The sequence below is a fragment of the Rhea pennata genome, chromosome 15 (genome assembly GCF_028389875.1).
Source record: "Rhea pennata isolate bPtePen1 chromosome 15, bPtePen1.pri, whole genome shotgun sequence".
In the NCBI taxonomy this organism is placed as follows: domain Eukaryota; kingdom Metazoa; phylum Chordata; class Aves; order Rheiformes; family Rheidae; genus Rhea; species Rhea pennata.
In genome coordinates, this window is record NC_084677.1 from 10,100,387 (window position 1) to 10,125,707 (window position 25,321).

A 25,321-nucleotide genomic window follows, 5' to 3' on the forward strand; every position below is an offset into this window, starting at 1 on the left:
CAGGGAGCTCTGCCTGCCAGTCGGGAGACCCTTCCTCCTTGAATTCGAGAGTCCTTGCTAGTATCGCCGCACTGCGGACCGTCCTCAGCGACGCTGCCGTGCACGAGGTCAGCTCGGCGCTTCGGTACTGCTCTGGTAGAAAATGCAGCTTTTGTCTCTGCAAACATGTTGAATATAAGAAAACAACCCAGAGCCACGGTTACGGAAGCAGCACCACAGATTGCAGTGCGTGCTCAGTTGCAAGAACTTTCAGTTTTGGTGATTACTGTTCACTGCAACTAACAGCTATTAAGCCGTTAACTAAATGCTACAGGATAATATCCTGAAGGAAAAGTCAGGCAGCTGCAAAAGCTCCTGTTCTGCTGTTACCTATCAGTTCAGTAATGTCACTTAGTTAAAGTCTCAATTATACTGTGATCAGTACTGTGACTAGCCACAATTGAGGCACATTTCCGTTTATTTTGTTGTGAGTGTATTGGTGGGCAGGGTAACTAAAAGTTCCTCTTGTCACATGTCTATAGCAATAAAAAGCACGTTAGTATAATTTTACCTAGAAAACTCTGGAGATGCTCTGCATTAAATTTTTCCTCACATTAAAATTACAGCAATGACAAAAGTGCTAAATGCAAAAATCTCATTGAAATAAAATTACTGCTTGGGGAGATAAATTACTAAGAGACCAAGGTACTGTTAGTTGCTGCAGGCTTTGCCCTTCCTTTCTGGAGAAGTAACGGGTTCAGGACAGAGCAGTTCTGTTCTAAATAATCTTAAAGTCACATTTTAATTTTCTTGCACTAGCTTTTCATGCTCCAACACCTTACTTTGCAAGTAGCCGCGTTTGTGGTTACAGTGAGGTACAGCTGACTGGAAGCTCAGCAGAAATTTGTGCGTCTGAGAAGGCACGCTGGAAAAGAAAAGAAAACGGCACTGGCTAATGATGAAAAATGGAGTGTAGTTTGGGTTCAGCTCAGCAGCTGAACCTCGCCTATGCTTATGCAGCTAATACAGGGTAGTTCTGTGATATGCTTTTTAATTGGGACAAAGTGTGAGTATTCCTGAGGAATGAAGTGCTGAGACCTGCCAGGCAAGAGGCGGCGAGGCGCACCCCGTCCGTGCCCGGCCCTGCTCCTCGGGCCCCGCTGCGGAGGTGGGAGATGCCTGTCAAAGGCTGCTCTAAAGCCCAGGAGACCAGAGGAGGGATTTGCCTGGGTTATGTTAGGTTTTGGATCAAAAGCTGAGACAGTAACAAAAAAAATGAATACGAGAGATGCTTTCCAGGCACAAGCACTTTTTAAAACATTTATTTAGCCTTACCTTTCTGGTAGATCAGAGACGAGGTCACTAAGAGATAGAAAGATTTGTACTTGATATGTGGCTTCCCTGAAGCCTCTAGGACAAGGACTTCACATAAAGTCAAAATAGGATTGCTTAATCTGGCCCTTAAACAAAAAATTGTTTATAAACCCAGTCCAGGCATTTGCTTGAAATAAGGAGGACATAAACACCTCACCGATCAATTGATTTGAAGCAGACCCATTTTCTGACTTGCATTATAAGCAGAGCCTTTGGGCTGCCAAGTAACCTGCTGCAGCAGAATAGAAACCCTGAGGGTTTTCAAGCAGCACTGTCCCTGCCCCTCTCTGCCTTCTGCAGTTTGGGCTTTGTTTCGGTTAAGTTGGTGGGTTTTGGGGTTGCAGCAGCCGTGCCCAGCATCCCTCTGCAGGTGGCCTCGGCTGGCCCTGGGGCAGAGGGGTCTCTCCCCGGCACAGAGGTATTGGGCGTAGTGCACAAATGGAGATCAGACCTCCCTAGCAGTCTGTGGCATCATTTAAGTTTGCTTCTACTAATTATTTCCTAAAGAACCTTTTTTTTCCCCTTTCTTTGCCAGGTAGGATATAATTAGATCATAGTTCCAGTGAGAAAAGTAGAAAGCTTTCTTTTCTGTGTAGGGAAGGGACTTGCAACATCTGCTGACGTTGATCCTTTAAACTATGCATTGCCTTTTCTCTACTGCTGCTCTGAAATACAAACCAGAGGGTGTGAACTTTTCCTTTTGGTACTCTATCAGGCTGTTTTAGACTTTCTTTAAGTAATAAAGCTAAATTAACAAGCCTGGAGTATTAGGGCAGAATGAGTGTTTACTTTATAAAATATAAATATAAGCAGTATTTTACAATTACGTGGCCAAAACTCATAATTTCAGGTGCAGTGAGAAAAGGCTGTTTTCGCTTTAAAGGATGATGTTATCAGTTTCCATCTCCATCCTGTTCAGGCTGCTGGTGCAGGTGGGGCAACGACTGTTACCGTGGGTGCAGCAATGGCATGCAAAGCAAACCCACCAGGCCAACAGAAAGCTGAGAGCATCCTTCCCAGGGAGGTTTGGGGTTTAGTCATGGGTTGCAGATGATGGCAGTCTCCGAGTTTTGCCCTGTATGCTGACTAATGATAATTTTTTGTGCACAACAGCTGCTTTCTGTAAAACTGGTTAGCAGGTTTGAGGCTATTGTATTTGGTGGCCTTTTTGCAGTGCAAATTGCTATGCTGTGTTTGTGTCCTTGCTCACTTACAGCTTGCAGGACCCCCTCTGACATAGCCAGGCTTGACACAGTCAAGCAGTTGCTAAAAGTAAAGCTTTCAGGTTTGTATTTAGATGCCTGAGAAAAATTGGCTCATTCTCCATGAGAGTTGAAACTCTCTCAGAAGAGATTTGGAATTGGTTAATATCTCAAAAAAAAAAAATAAAATAAAAAAATAAAAAAGAAGACGCCTCTGGCAGTTGTACTTAGGGGCTGATTCTCAGCACACAGTTTTCAAATCTTTCCAATAAGGGACTTCCCTAAAGTCACAATGGAAGTGTTTGTTTAAAACTGAGATTACAGGCCAGATCTTTTAGCTCTGTTGTATGCTTTGGTCTCCAGCCTGTTCTCACTCCATGTGCAAATACTGTGGATGAGTCAAGCAGATAGGATCATGCAAGAAGAATCCTGCTTTCTGCTCCTTCTGCTTGAAAATAGTTTTCCTTGGGTGGAGGAAGCTGACTAGCAGAGAAGAGGAGTTAAAATCTCTGTTTTCACTACATTATAGATTGACACTGGCAGTCATGCAGCCAGCTCTGAACAAAACCTTCCCCCCAAGTTCAATCAGTGCCTCTGCTGTTCAAGGAGAGCCTTGGTAGAGGGGTATTTCTGTTTGTTGAGGGTTGTGGTCTTGCTTACAGCCTTCAATGGTCTTCATAAGCTTTTCTTATCTTTCTGCTATAAGCTCTGTAAGTCATAAAATATATTGGTCTTCTGTGCGTTTGTGTGTGCATGTTATGTAAAGTACAAGTTCAATGTGAGCATCAGAAGTGCCAATAATAATTGCAGGTGGTGAACCTTCTTCTAGGGTTGCTGCTGTGTTCTGAAAGATGTGCACTGGCACAACCGATGCCAGGTTGAGAGCTTAATCATTTCTCTTGTTACAGCAATTAGCTTAAAACAATAATTATTCACAAAAATGAGGTTAGAAATAGCAGATTCTAATCCAAGATTGATGGATTCTCTGTGGACAGAACTGCATTAAAATACTCTATTATGCATTGAGATAGATAAATATGAGATTCATATTAATGCCTGCATACTGCTTGATGCTTGGGTAGCTCACAAGCCCTTCAGTGTCACAGGCATGCAAACCGTTCCCATATGCTTAAAAAGATGGTAAGACTGTAATGCTGCAGTTCACCCTGGGCAGATACCGCACAAATGCACAGAGGGGCAAGGGGGGCTTGGAAATTTCTGGCTGAAGTTGTCAGGCCCTGAGCCAGCCACTTTTGTAATTCAGGCATGCGCTGACCCGTGCCCCTGTCCCTGGTTGCTGGGATTAGGAGATGAGCTGGGTGGAGGTCACTGGCCCGGTCTTCTTCTGTGGTCGCTCCTCTTGAGGCGCGAGGAGGGGTTGGGGAGGTTGAAGCCGCAGCAGCAGGTTTGCTCACCTGGTAAATCCCTCTGCCTGTGCAGGAGCTGCCCATAGCTAGTCAAGGTGGAGCTTACCATTATTTTGAGCTAACAGAGCTGTGCAAAATATCTCTAGTGGGCTAACAGAGCAGTCAGGGTTTTCTTCCATTCCTGCTCAGAATCAGGCTATATTGTTTTCATACACAGATGTGACCTGGGGAAGTTCCTGCACCTTTGATCTAGCTTAGCCACGTTGTTACATCATTGTGTAGGTTTTGGGGTACTCCCGTTGGAGTGGCTGCTGTTCTTCACATCCCTGAGACTGCCCTATGTAAAATTTCATTGCTCAGTCAAGGACGTTTCTGTAAACCTTCACTATCTTCCAAAAGTAACAGTTTCTTGTTTTCCTTTCCTCAGTGTCTCCAGAGACTTTGTTTTCTTAATGTATTTTCGGAGCCCTAGACCAATGGGATCTCTAATCTTTGCTTGGATTAGCCACTGGAGCCCGGAGGATTTGCTCAAAAGCAGCAAACCCAGCACAGCTTTTGCTTTTTGAAGTGTTCGATTGTGGTTGTGCACAATGGGGCACTTGCATGGCTTCCCTGGCAGAGCTCGCCGGGGTGTTCTTGCAGAGCAGATGTAAGTCGGGGTTGGTTTCCAGTTTTCCATTTCACTCACCAGTGTAGACACCATTAGCTGGAATTATTCCAGCTGAGATGATAACCCATGCCCTGGGGCACCTCGCTGCTGGGCTAAGGACGGCTCACGAGCACAACCTAGCAGCAGGTCTTGCTTCTCTTTGACAAGCTCTTCAGAGCTCCCCTTCCTATAGGTTTCAGCTTTCTCTTTCCCAGATCCCTAGCCCTTAACTTGACCCTCACCGTCAGCTGAGCCCTTGGCCAGGAGCTCAGCCGTGTTCCTGGTGCTGCAGGGTGAATCACCAGCAACCCTCGAGGTACTTCTGCAGCCCTTGGAGCTGCTCTCTCACTCAAACACGCTTTCTTTCTCCGTGCTTTACGTTCCTGGAGTAATAGTTTCCTTGTCGCTCATTCCCTGTGAGCTGAATGCTGCACACTTGCAAATCAGCGCATTTGCTGTCTTGCTTTGTGCCGCTGTGGCATGGACCATCAGATGGCTAATCCTGGTCCTTTGCACCTCGCCCCCCGAGCTGGTTTCCTCTTGAAAAGGAAGGAAAGTAGGAGCTGCGTGAATATATTTATCACCTCCAGCCTCACACATCAACTGTGGAAAGACTTTTCCTGAGATCTGTATTTGTGCTGTGTTGCACCGAGGAAACCGATAGGAATGTAATGTATATATTACTGTGTTTTAATAAATAGTGTGAACTACACTCCCTATGCCCGTGACTTCTTGATTTTCTTCCTAGGGAGGAAGTACTAGAAATATGCTGCCCTTGTTACTTTCTGCTACACTGTGATATTAGTGAAGGATTTTTTACCTAATTTAGCTTAGTGAATTTTCCTTGAAATTTGCAGAGCTATAGTGGAATTTAATTTGGCAGCATGGAGTCAGTGTTGTTTCCAGTGATGTCTTCAGCAGAAAACCTCAACCTTCTTTTGCCTTACTGGGAGAAAAATTAGGCCCAGGTTTTTAGTATTTTTTTGCAAAGCGTGCCAGAGACATCATAAGTAACTAGCACAAGAGGTGCTGTGCGGTGTGGGAGACGGTCCTGGCAAGAAAGTGGGGCAGCTGTCTGGGCCAGGGGCGTTTAGGAAATACTTGCCCTAAAGGCAAAGCTTTCCAAAAGATGAGGAGGATTTTGCAGCTGCATGAGCATTGGTGGGATGTTGAATGCCTTTGATTTTCTTTTTAAAGTTGTGCAATGGAGTAATTTGGAGGTAGAGTTCAGCATCCTCAGGATATCAGGGCCAGAACAAATGGGTTGAATGAAAGCTTAATAGAAATTCTGCATGCTCCCGCGGTGAGCACGGAATTGCCTGACCGCTTAAATCCAAATGTCAAATCTAGAATGTTTTACCAAATGAAAATGTAGTTTTATTTTCATATTGTCAAAACCTGAAAAGAAGCATACTTGATTAACAAAGAATAAAATTCTGTAAAATGCTTATTAAAGGCATACCCAAGATACCACCAACTTTTTAAAGAAGTGAGGAAATGTCAATTGTTAATTATTTTGAGAGATAAAAGTCATGTGGGCATTTAAAAGCAGTAGTATAAAAAAGAGACAATGATTAAAAAGTTTGCATGGCAGCCCTGAGTTCAGACACATCTGTTAGAGCACTGTTGAATAGTGAAATATAGGTTGGTGAGCAGTCCCTAAGTGATGATGTTTTATTGAGTGGTGTGGATTATTACTTTGGTTGATTTGATTTTTGTCCTTTAAGAAAATTAAAGCTCAAGCACTTCTAAATTTATTATATTTCTAAAGATCATCTTTGTGTGCCAGCTTTTGCCCAGAAACTCACCCAAAGATGTCAGCCATTGAAACTATTTCATGTGGAAGCATTGCTAAGTAAATTTGCTAAATGCCTATTCATCCCAGGAAGGTGGAGAATCACTGGAGCAGCAAATGTGAAAATCTGCACAGCTTACTATACAGAAAGCAGTTTTTTGAGGTTGCCAAACTGCGATGCAGAGTCTGACCCTGGGAGATATTAAAGCTCACATGAGTGAACATAGAAGGAGGATCTCAAGCTCCCACAGCCTAGTTGTTCACATTGACAGATAGGCAGGTTTTTGGGCCAGACAAAATCAATGGTTAACTTGTTGTGTATTCATTGATTCAGTAATGAAATGCTACCTGTGATGACAGAAGAATTTGTTATTACAAGACACAAAGATATGTTATATCTGATACTATTTCAGAGTTACTGCAGCTGACCCCAGAGCTTATAAGCATTTTGTCCAGGAATCTTGTTTAACTTGGTTTTCTGTGGCTTGCGGTATGAAGTGTGTTTCAAGAGGCTGTACTATTGGCATCTGTTTTATCTTCCATTTTTCTACTGTCAAATGCAGTGCAGGTCATTGCTCAAATGCTGTTGTATCTTTATTTTAATATTGTGGTTTTGAATGCAAGTCAGTAGATGAAGCTCTTTTAAATACGATTTATTCGGTTTTCCTAAATATGCTGACCTAGGGAACGTTTTTGCCCCATTGACCAAATAACAGGCCATTCAAGCTGTCAAGCGTAAATACATTCTTGGACTTGTCAACTGAAATTTTGAAAGTACTGATGTCAAAGTGCCAATCATATTGATTGGAATTAGCCTTCTAAATTCCTTTGTTCCTACTTATTTTATTGGGGTTTTGACATCCAAATTCTCTTGCTTTATGCATTCCAACTTCAAGGAATAAGACAAAGAAAATGCCAGCAGATACTAGAATGAATTCCCTAGGAAAGATTGAGCAAAGCATGTAAAATGGGACTTTCAGTCTAGTCATCTTACAGCTGGATATTGATACTTAAGAACTGGTGAGCAGTATTACTTAATGCGTGCTCAGTTCCAATTCTTAACACGTTTGCCAGAATTTGATGTGAAATTCAGTAAGACATAATAAAGCTGCACTTCTTTCCATGTATGCTTTCCTGAGTAGAGGGAGGCAGGAAAGTTTAGCAGCACAATGGAAGTTTTTTCAGAAACTGCTTTCTTTCCAGAGTCTGTAAATGGTCCCAAGTGAGAAAAATAAACATATAAATTACTCTGCAGACACTAGTTTTTACAGTATAATTTGTACATCTTTTGTTATTTCTTTTGCAGGACAAATGACCAGCTAGTAGCGTTCCTGTCCAGATACCGTGATATGAACTTCTTGAAGTCCCATGGGAGGGACAATGCAAGGTAACGTGGACCTTTCTTCAGGTTATTTTAAATGTGACATTGAGATTTTTTGCGTAGTGACGACTTCTCCGTCCCGCTGGAGAGAAGGAATCCCTGCTGCAGGCAAAAGAACTGAACAAGAAGGAAACCCTCTCTTGAGGACAGTTGTTTTTTGATTCAAGAAGGCTCTTTCTGGCGGTCTGTTAGCAAAGGTGTTGTTGTGGGGAAGGCCACAGTAAATAGGCTGATAGTTGGTCCGTGTTTGGGGCCTAGCATGGCCTGCTGGCTCAGCAGCTGTATTTCGGGAGGAGGTGAGTGCATGAGTTTTTCCTGTGTTCTCCTCTCGGTTCTCGGTTCTCTCAAACACTCTAAGCAGTTCTTGCCTGTGAAAATGATCACTTTCTAACTCATTTCTCAGAAACTGGTAGTTTCACAGGTTCTGCCTGGTCAGGCATCTTGAATCATGCTTAAGCTCCAGAAACCTTGCTGGCAACAAACAGAGCGGGAGGAATTGATCCTAAATACCTGTTTCAGGTCTGCACAGCGCCTTGCTGGCAAGCCTCACAGAGGTGGTCTCTCAGTGATTATAGAACTTCTAAAGCCTTTTTGTGAGTTTACAGTCTGGCAGCCTGCAAACGGTAACTGCCCCTTACAACAAGACCTCTCTGCCCCGGTTGCTGCCACCATACCAGAGACCCAGACCTGTACTAGACGGAGGTGTCAGTAAAGCTTCATGCGAGCTAAGTGTCTCTGCAACCTGAGGGAGCCCATAGCAGCCTGCACGTGCTCGAGAGGGTGAGGATGGTGGCTAGGGGGATGTCCTGGGGTGCTGCAGCTTTGGAGTCCTTGGATCACTTTCATCCCCTCTGTGTGGGTTGCATGGTGAAGTGTGCTGTGTTTCCCACAACACATTAGCTGTGCTGACAACTTTGTGCTTTCAGGCAGCAACAGTAACCAAATCTTGCATGATGTTTGCTGAGTTTTAGATAGCCTCTGTGGCTGGCAGATCTTTCCCATCTGATTAGAGTAGTCCTCTTTTTATTGACAGTTTTGTATTGTAACGCCCGTTCTGCAGCAGTTCCAACAACTCCATATGCTAAGTCCCAGTGGCGTGGCACCTACAGATGTTGTTTTATTCTGCCTGTTGTCACCAGGTCATCTCTTTATCCTGTAAAATATCAAGCATACTGTAGGACTGAGTTCAGTTAAATGGTATGGAGACTGACACATCAAGTCGCATGTTCAGCGCAGCGGGTAGGTAGAATAGTGCATTGGTGTCTCTTACTTCTCAGCTACTCATGCACTTGTCACTAGGTTTATCAATTCTGTCATGCCTCTGTTTAAATGAAGTCCTCACAAGCGTTCATCTTGTGTGTGCAGAAATTCTGTGGCAAGTAGTAAAAACTAACAGTGTGGAATACTATTTATTTCAGAGTCAACAGTTTTCACGAGAGAAAAACAAAGTGTCAGAATGATTGGCAGGCTCAGCTCTAGCTGGCAATCGTGATCGACAGTAGTTAAAGTAGAAAAGAAATGAGAAATGACCAGGGAAAAGCGGTAGGTCTCTTAAGCCTTTTTGCTCTTCTGGTGCACCTGATTCTCCTCAAATCCCCTCAGCTAGCTAAGGAAAATAACTAATGAATTATGACATGTCTGCATCAAGCTGGTTCTAACATGCCAACCTCAGCTGGGTTAAAACAATTTAGATCAATTAAACACGCTAATCTGGTATTAATTTAATAATAAAATGAGCTAATGTGCCACTTGTCCTCTTCTCAGAGGGATAACAATCCATTTATTAGTTTAGTGGTTCCCTTTGAATGTATAAACAATTAAATGGCTTTTAGCCTGCTACAACACAGATAGATTTTATTTTTCTCCTGGAATTCTAATACAGATTCTCTGTGCATCAGAGAACATAACATAGGACATGAAAGAAGATTTGCAATCTCTGTCTGCTGTGGTCGTGCAGTCTGTGGGTCCCACAAGCTCTCCCACCCCGTGCCATCCAGGGAATGGGTTCTTCTGCATCACCCCTGGCAGCTTCCCAGCCATCTTCATACCAAGAGACCTGGGGCTCTGCTCCTCAAGCTATTCCACATAGCTATAGAGGCAAGAGGAAAGCCGACTGTTGCAGAAGCCTCTGAGTAATATTCACATTTGTTAAAATTAATTCCACTGGTGTTAAATATTGTTCAAAAAGCATCTGGACTTCTGTTTATACAAGGGGTGAATTTCCAGCTCTGCATCCACACGTTGAGAGGGAAATTACATTTCATGTGTGGATCTGGAGCTTGATTTTACAGTTCTGTTTCAGTAACTCAGTCTTATCCAAACTGGTAAAGCTACCTTCTGCCCTGCCAGTTTGACACGCGTTTTCCAGTTGACTTTCATTTTGTTTCCAAAATGTTGTGATCATGCCAGTCAGCCAGTGTTCCAAGTCTAGCCTGGTACAGAAGGTCTTTGACAGAGGAAGTGCTTGTGTCTTTTTTTGCTTCTCGGTGCAACGGCTAAAAACATGTTATCTGTCTAGGTGTAGTTTTTGCACAAGATGTACAATAGAGACTGTAGCTTGACGCAGACATACCAGCAGATGAAAATATCTGAAATAAAAAAAGTGACTTCCTTTCTGTTGGCCAAATCTTCATGTGAAAGTGTGGGCAGAAGAGCTGTTTCCTTAGACAGGAATCCTTTCTTCTCAAATACTGGGGGGTATGGGCATAGGGACTGAAATATCCTGGAAGAAGCAATGTAGAGACAAGGCATCCCTTCTTGACGGAGTCACCCCATTCCTTTATTCCCCACCCCAACCATACCATGGGTACCAGAGCACTACCTGCTTCTTTACAGGGAAATGCTCCATGAAAGCAGAAAGATTTATCCCTGCAGTTATGAATTACGAAATCCTTTGGGCTGAAATACCGTACATAAGAATGGCCAAATGAGGTGAGACCAAGGACCCACCCAGGCTGAAGTCCCATCTCCTGTTGCCTACAGCAGATGGCCAAAGGAGGAGCAAAAAACAGGCGGGCAGGTAGTGGTGCTCCCTTACAATATTTTTCTGGCCTCCCGTGATCTTTAGCTGGGGCATTTCCACTGCCAAACGTTGTTACTTTCTCGTTAAGAGTCAGGGATAATTTTTTATTCTATTAATTTGTCCAATTACTTCTCAGATTTTACTGTTTACTTTGCCTTGTCACAGCCCTGTGGAAAGCAAATATCCCATGGGGGAGCAGTATGAACGAGAGGTTAGTAAGGTTTAGAAGAAAAGCAGTAGCCTCAAGGTTTGGCAATAAAAAAAACAGGAGGGGGAAAAAAAGAGGCAGGTTTTGGAAAGGGTTTAGGACCCAGGCAAACATCCAAGTTATTGGGCAATAGGAGAAAGCCTTCCCTGGGGACATACTAATTCAAAACAGTATTATTTAAAAGTACTGGTTGAGGCCAAGACGAGAGGGAGGACACGGGACTAGACTAAGTGCTGCCCCATATATGATAATAATTTCTTTGTTCCAAGATGTTTTCTCAAAATATGGCAAACTAATAATACAGCAGTTCAGCATTTAAAAAACACTGAAAGCAATGTATAACCCTTCCAGCTACTTTTTATTTTAATTCAGGGGTGAATAATGGCTCCTAAACAGTGTGCTTTTCAACTGTTGAAGTCTGCTCTGTAAACAACGGCGTCCTTTCTGAATTTTAAGTCGTCATAGTCTTTGGATTGTACGATGGAGAGAGAAAGATTAAAAGTGCCATCTTAAAAACTGGAATACTTATACAGCTCAATTACAATGTACTTTGTATTCAAGCCATGTTCACAATCAGTACATGTTTTAGTGCCAAATAAGGAGAGAAACCAGACTTCCTTTTATAGAATGAAGTTTTCTTTTAATTATGTCAAAGCCATTAAAAAGTACATCACTGATTTTTCTTTAGTGGCTTCAAAAAAGGGAGTGGAGGTGAAAATGGCTCCTTAACTCAGCTGGAGATGCGTTATTTCCCGAGAGAGCTGGATGTATGAAATGAAATTGCATACAGTGGCTGCAGTCGTTATATAGCACTTAGTGGGCAACACTTACATTTTCTCCTCTTTTCACTGTCTTAAGACTATTAAAAGCAAAAGAATAACCTTGTAGCTGTATGTAGTTTTGAACACCTGGAAGATTTGGGTTTTTTGGCAGGAACAGCACCTGACTCATGCATTATAAAATATAAAGACAGTCAAGTGCGACATCTTCAATGACAGGCAGGGCGAAGACTTTTTCTTTCTTCTTCTTTTTTTTTTTTTTAAGAAACTCTGCCACAGTAGTCATTTGGGAAACAGCTTAAACGTGCTGTGAAGGCTGGAGGCTGTTAAATCTTTGAGGAATCTGGAACGCCTGGGCAGCATGTGAACAGCTCTCAAGAACGCCATGAAAATGGTGTTATGTATCTGGGTTCTTCTCTTGTGCTGCTGTTTTCCTCCTCATTAATGCTGTCCTCGCCGGTGGTTTCATCCTCTTCCTGGCGTGTGGGTTGTGGACCGCTTCCGAGGTGTTTCGCTGAGCTGGACGGCTGAGGTGAGGAGCCCTGCGAGCCCGCGGCGGCTCTGCCCGGCCGGGGGACCCTGCCTCGCTCGGGAAGGACCCGCCGACGTGCTCGACACCTCTGCCTGCTTCAGTCCGGTTCTGCCGCCCCGTGTTTGCTTGCATCGCCCTTTCGGACGGGGCTTTTTCTTCCCACTGTGGCACGTGCTGTTTATTGCCCCTCTGTACGCTGGGTTAATCATGGTTTGGTGCTCCGGTAGAAAATGGATCGCACAGTAAATGCTGCTGTGTATTGCTGCATTGATGAATCACCCAGTAAGTTCCTAAATACTAGAATAAAATTTAATATATTATCCCTGCTGTAAGAGTAGTTTAATTCCTTAGCTCCCAGCAGTGTTTACCTCCCTGTTCATGCTAAGTATTTGATGATTCATTTGGCTGAAATTTCACTCCCCCCCCCTTTTTTTAGTTAATTTTTCTAAACACATTGGTGTTGTGAAACACACTGGCTGGGAAGATCTATTTTTTGCTTGTGAGTAGTTCAACCCAACAGTTGCATATGAACTGTATCAACTGAAATAGCAACATGCAACTCTGTGCAGAAAGATTGCATTTAAAAATTTCAGGCATTACAGCTAATTTTCAGATACTCCTTATTATTTTATGCTAAGTGCTAGGGATGCCAGAAAGCTGCTAGTCCTTCTGCCTGATAATTTGCCTCCTTGTAGGGATTTTTTTCTCCTCTGTTTTTGAAAAGAAGTGGTCAATGTGAAGGAAAATAAAAATAAGAAAATAAAAATTTGCAGTGGGTGAATGCAAAGCACGAGAAATAAGTGTGTGCAAAGGGACAAGAAATCATTTTAAAAAGACATGTGCTGGATACAGCACAAGGTTAGATTTTGTATCGTTGACTCTGGGCCTGTGGTGAATTCACACTGCATCTCTGAACACTGTCTTTTGCAGTTTTCTTCTTGTTTTGCTTATTTTTATAGACAAAGAAGCACTTGAGTTGTGACCTCCATAATCATGAAAGGAAGCCGTTAAATTTTTGTCCTTGCATCAGCAGTTGCAGCGTGTCTTAAGACATAATGCAAGTGAAGAGCGGTGGAAGGAGCCCACAGGAGAGCCTTTGGTAGCTCCTCTAGAGCCCTGTGCTCAAGAGCGGCTCTGCAGAGCGGTCGTCAGAGCAAAGCAAGTCCTAGCGGGGTCATCACTGCAAAAAGTACGCCCTGCGAGTTTCCTCCCCTAAAACAATTTTAATTTTCTTTTTTAATTTTTGAACACTTGCTGAGTTTGCTCCTTGACCTGCAATGTTGAAAATCTTACAAAGCAGTAAGGGCTTTTAAGGCTTCCTTTGAAAGAGAGATTTCCAGCAGATGGAAAATCAGATCTTTCAAAACCAGTGCAAGTAACTCTTAGGAAAAGATGAACAAGAAGGAAAGATGAGGAATTTGCTTCTAAACGTAACATAGAGCTGCAGTGTGACTAGAGCCCAGAAGCCAGCGCTCGCGTGGTGCTGGGGGGAGCGCGGTGTTTCCAGCAGCCTCCCGCGCCTGTCCCGGCGGGGCTCCTGGCAGCCGGCGGGTGCCTCCCTCCCGTTGCAGGGCGTACCGCCGTACGGGCGATGAGCACCAATCGTGCTAGAAAAGTAAGAGCTTTCCTGTGTTCCCGATTAACTTTTGAGCGTTAACCACCATGGGCAAAGCTACTAAAAGCATTTTGATTTGTTTGCTTACTAACGGTTGGGGCCTTTGCATATGAAATGAGCCCAATTGCACTATAGCAAATCCAATCAAGAGAGAAATTCTTTATAATTTTATTGATGTTTCTTTGTGCATTGGCATTCAAACTTAAGGGATTGTTAAGATAGTATTGTGTTTATAATATTTTCTTTGGAGCAAGGGAATTAAAGAAAGATAAGAAGTAATTCTATTTTTGACCTGGTAATATTTGCATTTAGGATGCTGCAGTTTAAACACATTGGAAATTGGGTTGCAATTTTCATTTCTCCCTCTCTTTTCTTCCATCTTTTTTTAATCTATAACTAGAGTTTTTTCATAGCTTTTTGAACAGCAGAAATTCTGAATTCTCTACTTTCTTCACACCCAATTGTCCATCATACCAGGAGGAATTCTTCCTAATCTTGACAGACTAAGTAGGTGCTATTTCTTTTTGACATTGTTCTCCTTTTCAAGCTTCAACTCCATTTTGGGGGGGGGAGAGGGTTGTTCTTAGCCCTAGAGGCTTTCAGCGCAAGAAAAAGAGGCCTTGAGAAACATGCTGCACAATCACTTCTTTAGGAAAGCAGATGCTTATCTGGCACAGTGTGGGCACTGTGCTTAAATTGTCATTGTTAATTATTTCATATTTTGAAAATGCTCTATAACTCTTCATAGAATAGAGTTACTCATGGAAATGTGGTAAAGTCAGGGTTGCATTGCAGACAACTGGAATTTGAGCACTTATTTGCAAAAGGCCGGGATTTCTGTACATGCACTAGTCCGGGAACGCAACTGCTCTGTGCAGATTTGAATTTTATTGACCTTGCTTATTATGAAGAATTTTTCAGTAATTGGTTTATGGAGATGTATGGATTGCTCACACATTATTTGCTGCAACTGTTACATTCAGAGTTGCCAAATTACTGTTCTGTGCTTTCTACCTGGTCACCCGTGCTGCAGGTTACTTCTCTCTGCCTCTGGCCAGACTGACTCCAGGAAGAGGTTCCACGCTGGCTGGGTAACCACCGCTGACAAGCAGCCTCACATGTGTTTATAGCCATAGAAATATTTATTTGGCCTTTTTTGTCCAAATTGTGTGACTTCTTCAAATGTTTGTCTAAAGTGAATTTATGAAGAGTGGTAGATATGGTCAAAGCAACGTGCAGGGTTTCTCCACGTTCATTCAAGACAACATTGTTGTGGTCTTAGTCTAGCTCCAGGCACTGTGGATCTTTGCTTTGACACTGACTTTCTGTGTGTGATAAATTGTCTCTCTGATATGTCCTTGACTTTTGTTCATTGTTCTTACTTTTGTGAACGATAATGAGGTCTTGGTAGAGACATCTGGTTAGCAGTGAAATGTTGGTAGCAAGCTTTCCAGGCAATAGGCCAGAACCAGGAAACATTTAGGAAGAGGAAACTATTCCTGCTTAAAAAAAAAATACATTCTTTCCAGACAAAAACCTTTCAGTGATAATCTTACTGATAAGTAAAATTTTACTATCTGATAGCTTCCGATGCTTGAGAAAGCTTTATTCATTCATGGACTCTGGAAACCAGAAAACAACAAAACTCTTTATCTTATATATTGTAAAAACATGAGCATTCAGGAGTGGGGTTCTCAGAGTTACAGTTCTGTGCGGTGTCACTTGGTGAAACCTATTCAGAAGACTGAGATTTGCTTGGGATATTTTTTTCTGGTATTAAGTAACTGTGCCACAGTATATTTAGTGGTAGTTAAAATACATTGCAAAACGCATTGAGCCATTTGTTTATATTCATGTTTCAGGAGGTTTTACTAAACATCTTACTCATATTATGTATGTTCCAGAATCCTGTAATCTTATCTTAAATATATTTATAAATGTTTAAATATGCTACAAAGTGAGAGATGATCGCTAAGACATATTTTGGTTGTGAGCTTTCTAGACTGTTAACTAACTATGGGTGTTATACATCATGTGTTACAATTAGGTGGGTTTTTTTACAAAGCATAAAAATAATAACCCCGACCCATGTTATCCTTGAGGCTGCATTCACACTTAGTCGGGACATAAATGGAAATTTTCACACTTTTATTTGCCTGATTGATGAACTCAGCTAGCAAAATGTATAAATATTATGCTATGCCTGCTGGTTAGTTGCAAATATAATCCAACCTCCACAAAATTAGAGGCTCCTTATGAAGAATAAAAATTGATTAAGAGTGAACATAAAATGTCTTAGATGGAATAAGGTTAAATGAGATGCTTTTTGTTTAAGCTTGATCTTATTTTATTTTCTTGTAGTTGACTCTTTCTTCATGAGATTTTTATTTTCTCCCTGTCATTTGTCCTAGATCAGGAGAAAGGCCAAGTGTCTTCATCTGATGGCAATCTGCACTGCGTATGGCTAACCATATCTTGATACAATTACATGTCACTGTCCTGGAAGTACATCTACAGTTAGCAGAGGTGTGCCAGTCTTACCCAAAGTTCAGGGTGCCAGAAAGCACTTGAAGTTGCCCCTTTGACTAAGATTAATGAAGCACTAATCCATTCTTTTCTTCTTTACCTTGGGAACTATCTGCTACAGAGTCCTATAAAACCCAAAAGAGGAAGACTTGAAGGGAAAATAACCATTGTGAGCATTTCATTGCTCTCTCTGATGCCTGGCATGCCTTATCAAGTGCATTCTTTTGGTATTAAGTTGAGTAGAAACAGAAACTAAAGAAATGCAGCATTAGACAAGAAACAAATCAGTAAGGTTGAGGTTTTGCCCTCTATCTTACCTTTCTGTTCAGAGATGGCTTGCCCCAGATGCTGTTGGATGGCTAGTCAAGAATCTTTGTGAACTGTTTGTAGTGTGATAGGGTTTTTTGATGTCTCAAAGAGGCCTCCAAGACATCCAGATAGCACCTCTCCCTCCCCCTCAGGTAACGTGCAGTATGCGTAAATTCTTGCTTTCCTGACTGTCAAAATCACTTCTGCTGGAGCAGCTAGTAGCATCAGTCATCCTGAAAGAGACTCTGGAGAAAAAGGAAAGCTGTGTCCACCTCTTTCACTTCCATATGCAACTCTGCAGTCCAGTGCCAACCAGCCCAACAGCCTCAGTCCGCTAGAGGAACTCACTGTGTCCTCGGGCAGGATTGTTTAGCTTCTAGCAGATCCCAAATACGCTACATTTGCTTGGCTCTCAAGGAACGTAAATGGATAACAAGCAATCACCCAGTGGAGAGCTTTGTCTTCAGAGCTTGTTGTGTAAATTATTGCTTCATAGATAAAAGGAAATTATTTGCTCTGCCAGTATATTAAACTGTTTACATGTAACAATTGTATATGAAGGAGGCCTAGTAAGAGCAATCGTTCTGAGAAGTGTCTTCCATTTAGGTTGTTATTGCTGTTTAAATACTGACATATTTAAAACCTGGTATAGAGTTTCTAGAAAGGTTTAAGAAAATATTAGCAAAAGTGTTGTCCCTTTGTAGGTCTCCAGATATTGCTGCTCTTCAGCTGGGCTATACTGCCTTCCTGTAGGATGAATGTTTGGAAAGTACATTTAGTTTTCTTCTAATAACCTCTTCCTGTAAGATTTTAGGACTGGAATTTATTGTGAAAACACTTGTGCTCCCAAAAACTAATTATGTCGTATTTCAGTGCATGTGCTGAGTGTTACTTGTCCAAACCATTAACTCAGATAATCATCGAATTGTGCAAACATGCAAACAGGGAGCCTGTTGCCTAATTTGGAAAACATGAAGCGGCAAGACTAGGTTCGCTGGTGGGACCTTCTAATGTTGTGTGTAGCCACACTCTACTATTGCCAACTTCATGCAATAAAACTGAATTTGTATAACTGAGCTTTCTGAGATCAGCTGACTGCAAACCATATCATGTTATGCAGACTTAGGTAGTTTGAAAGTTGGAAGGTCTGTGAAATATTCAGGGTGTCTTTTTTTTTTTTTTTTTTTTTTTTTGCTTTGGGGGGTGTCTGTTGCAATCAAATAAACTTCCATTTGAGAATGAGAATATAAGATGATAAATTGATATAGTTGGAAAAAATCATTTAATGGAAAAGAACTTTCTGTCCCTATTTATGTATGGTCAATAATGTTCTATTATTTTCTTAAAATAATCAACTCAAATGAGCATTTAGTTTTGAACGAAATAAATGACCAAACTCTCAGGAACATTAATATTTGATATGGAGATAACTGCATAAATATTGAATTTGAAGATTAAATTCCAGAGCACTGCATTAAAATTGCAAGACTTTTATATTATCCTTCATAATGGAACATGAAATTAGAAACATGTTCACGGAAAGAAAAATTTCTGCACTCTCATCTGCATGTTCCCTTCACTGTTGTATCAACAGAGGAGCTTTAGTCCTCACACTGTGGGGAGGGAGATGGCTATCAGTGGGAGATAGACCCTGAAGTCATTTATGGTGCTTTTGAAAATCGGTGTATGCCATTTCATAATTGTGTCTCAACTCTTAGATTAACACAGAATGAATTTCAACCTTAAATTTAGCCTGCTGTGTGGCAAAAGACTCGTATTTCTAGATGTAGGAAGTGAGATTTATGACCAGATCGTATACTCCCTCTTCACTGTAGGAGATGCAGCTCTAGTCGCCTGCAGTTCTTAAATCCAGGGAGACCTGTGGTCGTGGCCCATTAGCTGTGGATGCTAGTTACTGTAAACGATCTGGTTAGCTAACGTTTATTACTCCTCAAAACGTGTAGGATGTGTTGAATACAGCAACTTGCCGTTAGTAGTGGAGTTCGGCCCCCCTCTGAGCGCGTGTGCTGGTTCACGACTGCCGGGCTTCGCTGCTGCGGACTGATTCCGAAAACGGGGTAACAAGTAAAAACCTCTATCAGGCAGCCCCGGAACACCAGTGGGCATCCAGTCCAAAGTGTTTTCAAGTACAGATTGATTTTCCAACTCCTCTTTCGTGTTATAGTGGTCTCAAATAATTCATTTCCATAACATTACAGTTCTACGGTTCTTTTTATCCATGGTTCAGCCATAAACAAAGTATTTTTCTCTGTAGACTTGAAAATGGAGCAAATATACTCATTCCACAGCAAGGAGCCATGCAATTGTACTTCTTCCTGATTAACTATACCCCGGTAGAAAAATTCATGGAATAATAACATAGGAGGAAATTGGTCATTTTGATTTTGTGTATAGTTTGCTGTTTTTCAAAAGCATGCATTTATTTAGAGGCAGAAGTCTATTATGTAGGATATTTTTAGCTCATGTTCTGTTGTGCTTCTTCTGCAGTTGTTTGTAAAGAGTTAAGGCAAATACAGATATGTCAACTGAGCTCTGTAATTTGCATAGTTTTGTCTTTGGTCAGTAGGTGTAAATGATATTTAAAAAAAATCTGTTGAACTTTGCCCCTATAACTGGAATGTATAACTTACTAATCATTTATTAAACTTCTCTACATTATTTATGAATAGAACAGAAATATAAGCAGTCACCTTTTTATCCCTTTTTGTTTAGGAGACTAGCTTCTTTATTTATTGAGCTAGTGATGATAACAAAATACAGATTAGCTTTTAATGACTGCTTTTGTATTCCCTCAGATTTATTAGAAAACAAGGGCTGGATCGGCTTTTCCTGGAATGCGATACGCATATGTGGCGTTTGGGGGACCGGCGGATCCCCGAAGGAATCGCGGTCGATGGAGGATCCGACTGGTTTCTCCTCAACAGGAAGTTTGTGGAGTACATCACTTATTCCAATGACGACCTGGTAACAAAGATGAAGAGGTTTTACTCTTACACTCTGCTTCCCGCTGAGGTATGTGAATTCAAAGCAATCACTCTTTTCTCAAAACTGCAAGTTTTATGCTTGTTCCAAAAATCACTGAAGTCAGAGGGACTTCCCCCCAGTTTCAGTGTGCTTTGGATCATCCTGCTATTTGTAATGAAAACTTTACCTCCATGACAAGTCAGTCCTTTAGTGTTACAATTGCTTTTGCTGCTGCTTAGCTGGTTTGTTTGTTTGTGGGACCCTTTTGCAAGTCGCAGCTTTGTTTTATACTTTTGAGCCCATTAATCTATTAACCAAAAATCCAGCTACCCTTTGCTTGCAAATTGTTCCTCCACAAAGACTTTGAAGGCTATTAGAGACAGCAAATTGTCTTCCTAAGTAGCTTTCCTCACTGTTATCCAGCCCTCTTACTTAAAAATAAAAACTTCAAACAGAGATTTATTGTTCAGTTCAAAGCTCAGCTAGCAGGCATCCTCGCGAAGCGTTCAGATCATTTAGGAATCACCCCTGCTGCCGGCGATGCGGAAGGGGAGCGCGCAGTGGGACGGGTTCGGCTCTCGCACGCAGCGCTGCTGGGGAAGGAGCAGTGCCGTGGAGCAGAGCGCGGGGCCGGGCGCGTTGGCAGGCTGCGGGGCTCCTGCCCCGGCTGTACGCACCCTCTGCCGCCTCGGGCTCTTCTCCCAGGGTGCAGAGCGTGCAGCCGGCTTGAGGAAGACCTGATGACGGTCTTTTCTCCTCACTGGCAGCCCCTGAACGTTTTGAGGGATTGATGAGAACAGGCTTGCAAATTTAGGCTTATTAGCTTGCAGCAGAGCACAGCGGTTGTCATCTTTTGATAGGGGTTTATTATTCCACATGCATGTTGAATAATCTTGCTTTAATCCCATTTCTGTTAAAAATCACCTTGTCTCTCAACTCTGATAACCTTTTCATCCATTATTTAGCAGAAATTTCTGTATCATTATGAAAGGACACAGGGCAATGGGTAATTGGGTAGTTTTTTTTTTTTTTTCTAGCACTTGAATGCGAATGGATGCCTTTATGGGTTTAACCAAACAATTCAAGCGTAAAATCCATATTCACTGAGCTGTCATTTAACATTAAAAAGGGTAGGGGGATTATTTGGGGGCCAGCCATGTTAATATTATGCCAGTTATTTATAGATCGTACTATAGTAGATTTTAAATAGAAGTCACTGCTCTTAGAATCCTCTCTCGCAGAGCTAAGTTTGATCATATTCTATTGCTTCTCTTTACAAGGTCTTCTTCGCAAGATACATGTCTGGCTTTCTAAAATCACCCTGCCTTCACTAACCTGTTAACCTGCTGTATCAGTCCCCATTACCCACGATTTATGTAATAGCTAGAATTATGGTGATATAATTAGGATAGCCCAATAGGAATTCCTTGCTGCCTTGAGTCAGCAAATAGAGACTTACTATTTCAGAAGTAATTGCAGGAGGCAGAATGTCCTCCTGGCGCCTGGGGTGAACTGTGTCTTTCAGTGCAAGGCCATTCCACTAGCGATGCATTTCAGAGTGCTGGAGGCACAGAGACCGGCAGAAAAGCCCTCTGAGTCTGTGTTTTTCATAGTATCCAGGGTGGCGTCTGAGATTTGAGAATTGTCTTAAGAAACAATTTGAGATTTATCATGAACATGTTGCTCAGGAAAACAGCCCTGAATCTGTTGGACCAGAGAATAGCTTACTGAAGTGAAATAATGGGAATTTCTTGAATTGCTCATACAACTGAAATAAAAATAAAGTAACTGCTGGCATTAGTGCCTTTCCCCTCCAATGTCCAAAGCTGATCATTATTCTGTACCAGCTTATTGCAGCGTGCCCTCAGCTGTATGTTATTACTGTTTGGCTGTGTCTATAGTGTGCTATAATTTTTCGTGCTCTATAGAATACGTATATGTGCAATGTCCTTCGTACATGGCAAAACAGGAGAAGTTGTTAGTCCTCTCTTTTTGAAGGAAAGTAAATCACCTGAGTTCAGTTCAGGCCTGCAGGCTGCACTGAAGGAGAAAATGGAAGTCTGAAGAGCTGAATGTACTGATTTGGTCTTTTTTTCTTGCAGTCTTTCTTTCACACTGTCCTGGAAAATAGCCCATACTGTGACTCCATGGTGGACAACAATTTACGTATCACAAACTGGAACCGTAAACTTGGTTGCAAATGTCAGTACAAGCACATTGTGGACTGGTGTGGCTGTTCACCTAATGATTTCAAACCAACAGACTTCCACAGGTTCCAGGTAAGTGAAGTGTTCCGTTCTCTGATTTCCCCAGGGAGACTTTTCACCCTGGTTCTGGATGTGGAGAGCAGTGTAGCTGCTTGGCTTCAGCAGTTTAGGAGAAGGAAAAGCCTCCTGTGTTTTGGCCTTTGAAACTTATCACTGTGTTGCAAGGTTGCAGCGCAGTTCTTTGGAGGCTTTCTGCTGGTTGATCTGCTGTGCTGGGAAGGGTGGAAACCTGGTGCATCTAACACATTATAAACATTATTCTTGTGAATTTATTGCAAAGGGGTTTTTTTGGTCAAGGTTTCAGCTCAGATGTTTTCATAATTTCAGGAGTGTACTGGCTTTTGTAGTTAAACAACAGTGATTTTCGTCTTTATAATTTAAAAGAAAGCTAAAAAATGTGATTAGAGTAGCTGCTAGAGGCTTACATAGCACAAGGCAAAACAGTTTCTATTACTATATTCTTAAACATGATTATGTTTAAATTTATCTCATGATTTGGTGGCCAGAGTCATGAGGTTTAGGTTAGCCAGGTTTGGCAATACTGCCCCAAAATGTTTAGTTGGTTCCTTTGTGATACAGTTTCCTTAGGACAGACATGAGAGCAAATGCTTGTGTTCAAGGGTGCACTTGGTCTCAAGACTGTATCTGGCCTATTCTATTAAGAATGAACAACAGCTTGTTTCGAGGTCACCAGATTTGCAATTCCAGCCCTCCAGCTCCTCAGGGTTCCCCGCATAAAGCATGTTTGTTCAGGCTGCGTGTGGGATGGGGAATGTGTTACCCTACAGCACAGAAATGATGACTACTCTGAAACAGAGATCTTTTCTTTATTGTAACGTGCTGCCTACCAGGCGCAGTTGAAGTCAGTGACACAGACACAAAAAGAGCAAATGAGACGTTATCTAAGAGAGCCCCTGCTTTCCCAAACTCCGATCTCAGAGAAGTCTCCAGCACAGAATAATCGGGAATTCTTAAAAAGCTACCGAAACTCTGCAGAGGCTAACCTGCTTGGGATTGGGAAGAGAACTTGTCAGCACCTCAAGCTCAGTCCCAGATATGAACAATGCAAAGCAGTGGCATTTTAAAACCTAAAACCTTAGTCAGCTAAGTAACATATAAACTGCTGGTATGTGCGAGGTTCTGCTGGGCACAGAGCAGGAAAGCTGAACTGGCCTGAGCAGAAGCTGAGGAGCCTCAGCCAGGGAGGTGCCTCTCCAAATCCCCTTCCCACCTCACAGCAACAAATCCGTGCTGTGAACTGCCCCGAGAGATGGTATCAAAGGCCTGAAAAACACTTCACAGAAATTATGAAATGTGTCACTTCACAGGGGCCTGCTTAAAATCTTACATAAAATCCTGCTCTGACCCTTCTGAGCTGCATGTCCCCGTGCCACAGTCCTCTCCTCTCCCTGCTCGACCGCTAGCACGACACAACCTCCTCGCTAACGTGACGTTTTAGAGAGATTTTGCAAACACGCCTGTGCTTGGAGTGCCTGCCAGAGCGGGGCGGCAGGAGGTGGCTGTTGGTACAAAGGGACTGGCCAAACTAGAGAAAAAGAAAATACGTCTACTACCATAATAATAGTCTTAGATTTCTCACACAGAATTTTTCTTTTTATTTTACTTGTTCCCTGTCAACCAGGCATTTGGGAAAAATACTACTGCTGTTCTCATATTCCAGACATTTATATTTCTTCCCTGGGAGGCACATAGCAGTTTGTTAACACAAGGAGAGGGAAGGTTGGAGAAGGCTCTCTCGACTTCAGCTTAGTGTCTGGTCTAGAAGGTTCATTCTGACAACGCTATAGCAGCATCCATGTGCTAATATAAATAAATAAAAAGAGGGAGATGCTTCAAAAGAGTGCTTATTACTGAAAATATGCAGAGTGGACAGCAGGAAAGGAACACAAACTGTGCAGTAATTCTTGTGGCTTTGGTTCGTCTCCTTTGCCAGCTCTGAGGATAAGTGCGCCTGAAGCTGGTCTTGAAAGGAACGATTGTGTCTAGTCGGGGTTTCTTTTCCACTTCATTTAAAGTCTCCTGTAAGTTCTGTACTGAGCTTTTCAGGAAAGTAACAGAGATAAGCTGGCCTGCTTTGGGGGCTGGTAGGGCTCAGGAACAGGTTCATGGAGTCGCACGCACGGAGGTGGTGGTGGTGCTTCCTCACTGATGTCTGGGGACCGCTGGGTCGCACCGAGCATACAGCTGCGACCTCGCCTTCGTCCACTCCCGCGTCCTTGTCCTCAGCCATCATGCCCTGATGCTGCAGCCCTACCGTGGCCTCAGATGTTGTGCAGAGGCTGGGCAATCACAGCAGTCACCACTGTTTTGTCCTGAGTTCTGGTGACCGTTTTGATGGCTTTATACCAGGAAATGAGCAGGGCCAGGGCATGAGCTAAGCCCTGGCACTCAGTAGTCCATGCTGTGTAAATGTTAGCATTCTCTGCAGTGTATTTTTGACCCATGTCAACTAGCAAAGCCCGAGGATGGCTCAGGAGAAAGGGCCAGGCTTGTTCAATAGGCAGCGTAGATGAGGCCACCTCTTCTACAGGGAAGAGTCAAGCCATATGGATGCACCTCAGGAGCAGGGAATGGACCCTACTCTGCTTCATTTACTAGCTTAAGCCCAGTCTAAATAGCTTCTCTACAGCTTTGTTTTCACTGTAGACATGCTCACACATTGCATTATCTGGTATAGCTATTCTGTTCTAAATAGTCTGCCACTTCTCTGGCCGCAGTATTTGCATGCAGACTAGTATGTAAAGTGATTCAGGAATTTTAACCGAGTTTTAAAAGCACACCCTAACTTAATCCAGGTTGACTTCACAGGTTAACTGAGCCATTATTTCAAAATAACTGACCTACTTGAGCTGTTTAATTGATTGACACAGTGGTGGAGTTGTGGAAATTATTATTTATTCTATCTGACCTTAAAAAAAGCACAAATAAAGTGAATCATAAAAGAGGGACACTGAGAAATTTTAAATTTCTATTATTTTAAATGGCAATTTCTTAAATTCTTTCCTTTATCAAACACATTTTTCATATTGGTATAAACTATATATGTGCAGTGGTCTAAAATCCCCTGTCCAAGTAAGTAGCAAAGGAGCCTCTTCCATCACTTCGAGGGATAACAATGTAACCCATGATTTTCCTTAAGCTTTCCATTTTTTCTTTAACTGGATTTGTTTTCATATCTCACCTATTAATAACAGATACAGAATCTCACTTGCCTTCATTTTAATCCCCTAAAATGGTTTAGCATTTTGCCCTCATTTGAATGCAGTGCTGCCTGAAAATGAAGGAGAAGAAGGTTGTTTCTAGTGACATT

General features: G+C 42.3%; 1 protein-coding gene across 2 annotated transcripts in view; it reads left to right on the forward strand.

Annotated features, from left to right (window-relative positions):
* The window catches only part of XYLT1 (xylosyltransferase 1), a 160,175-nt gene that overhangs the window by 107,099 nt on the left and 27,755 nt on the right, over window positions 1-25,321 (forward strand). For both annotated transcript variants that reach the window (XM_062588656.1, XM_062588657.1), the window contains exons 5-7: window positions 7,673-7,753; window positions 19,555-19,771; window positions 21,826-22,002. In XM_062588656.1, coding sequence (XP_062444640.1) covers window positions 7,673-7,753; window positions 19,555-19,771; window positions 21,826-22,002 — 475 coding nt within the window. The remainder of the gene's footprint in view (window positions 1-7,672; window positions 7,754-19,554; window positions 19,772-21,825; window positions 22,003-25,321) is intronic.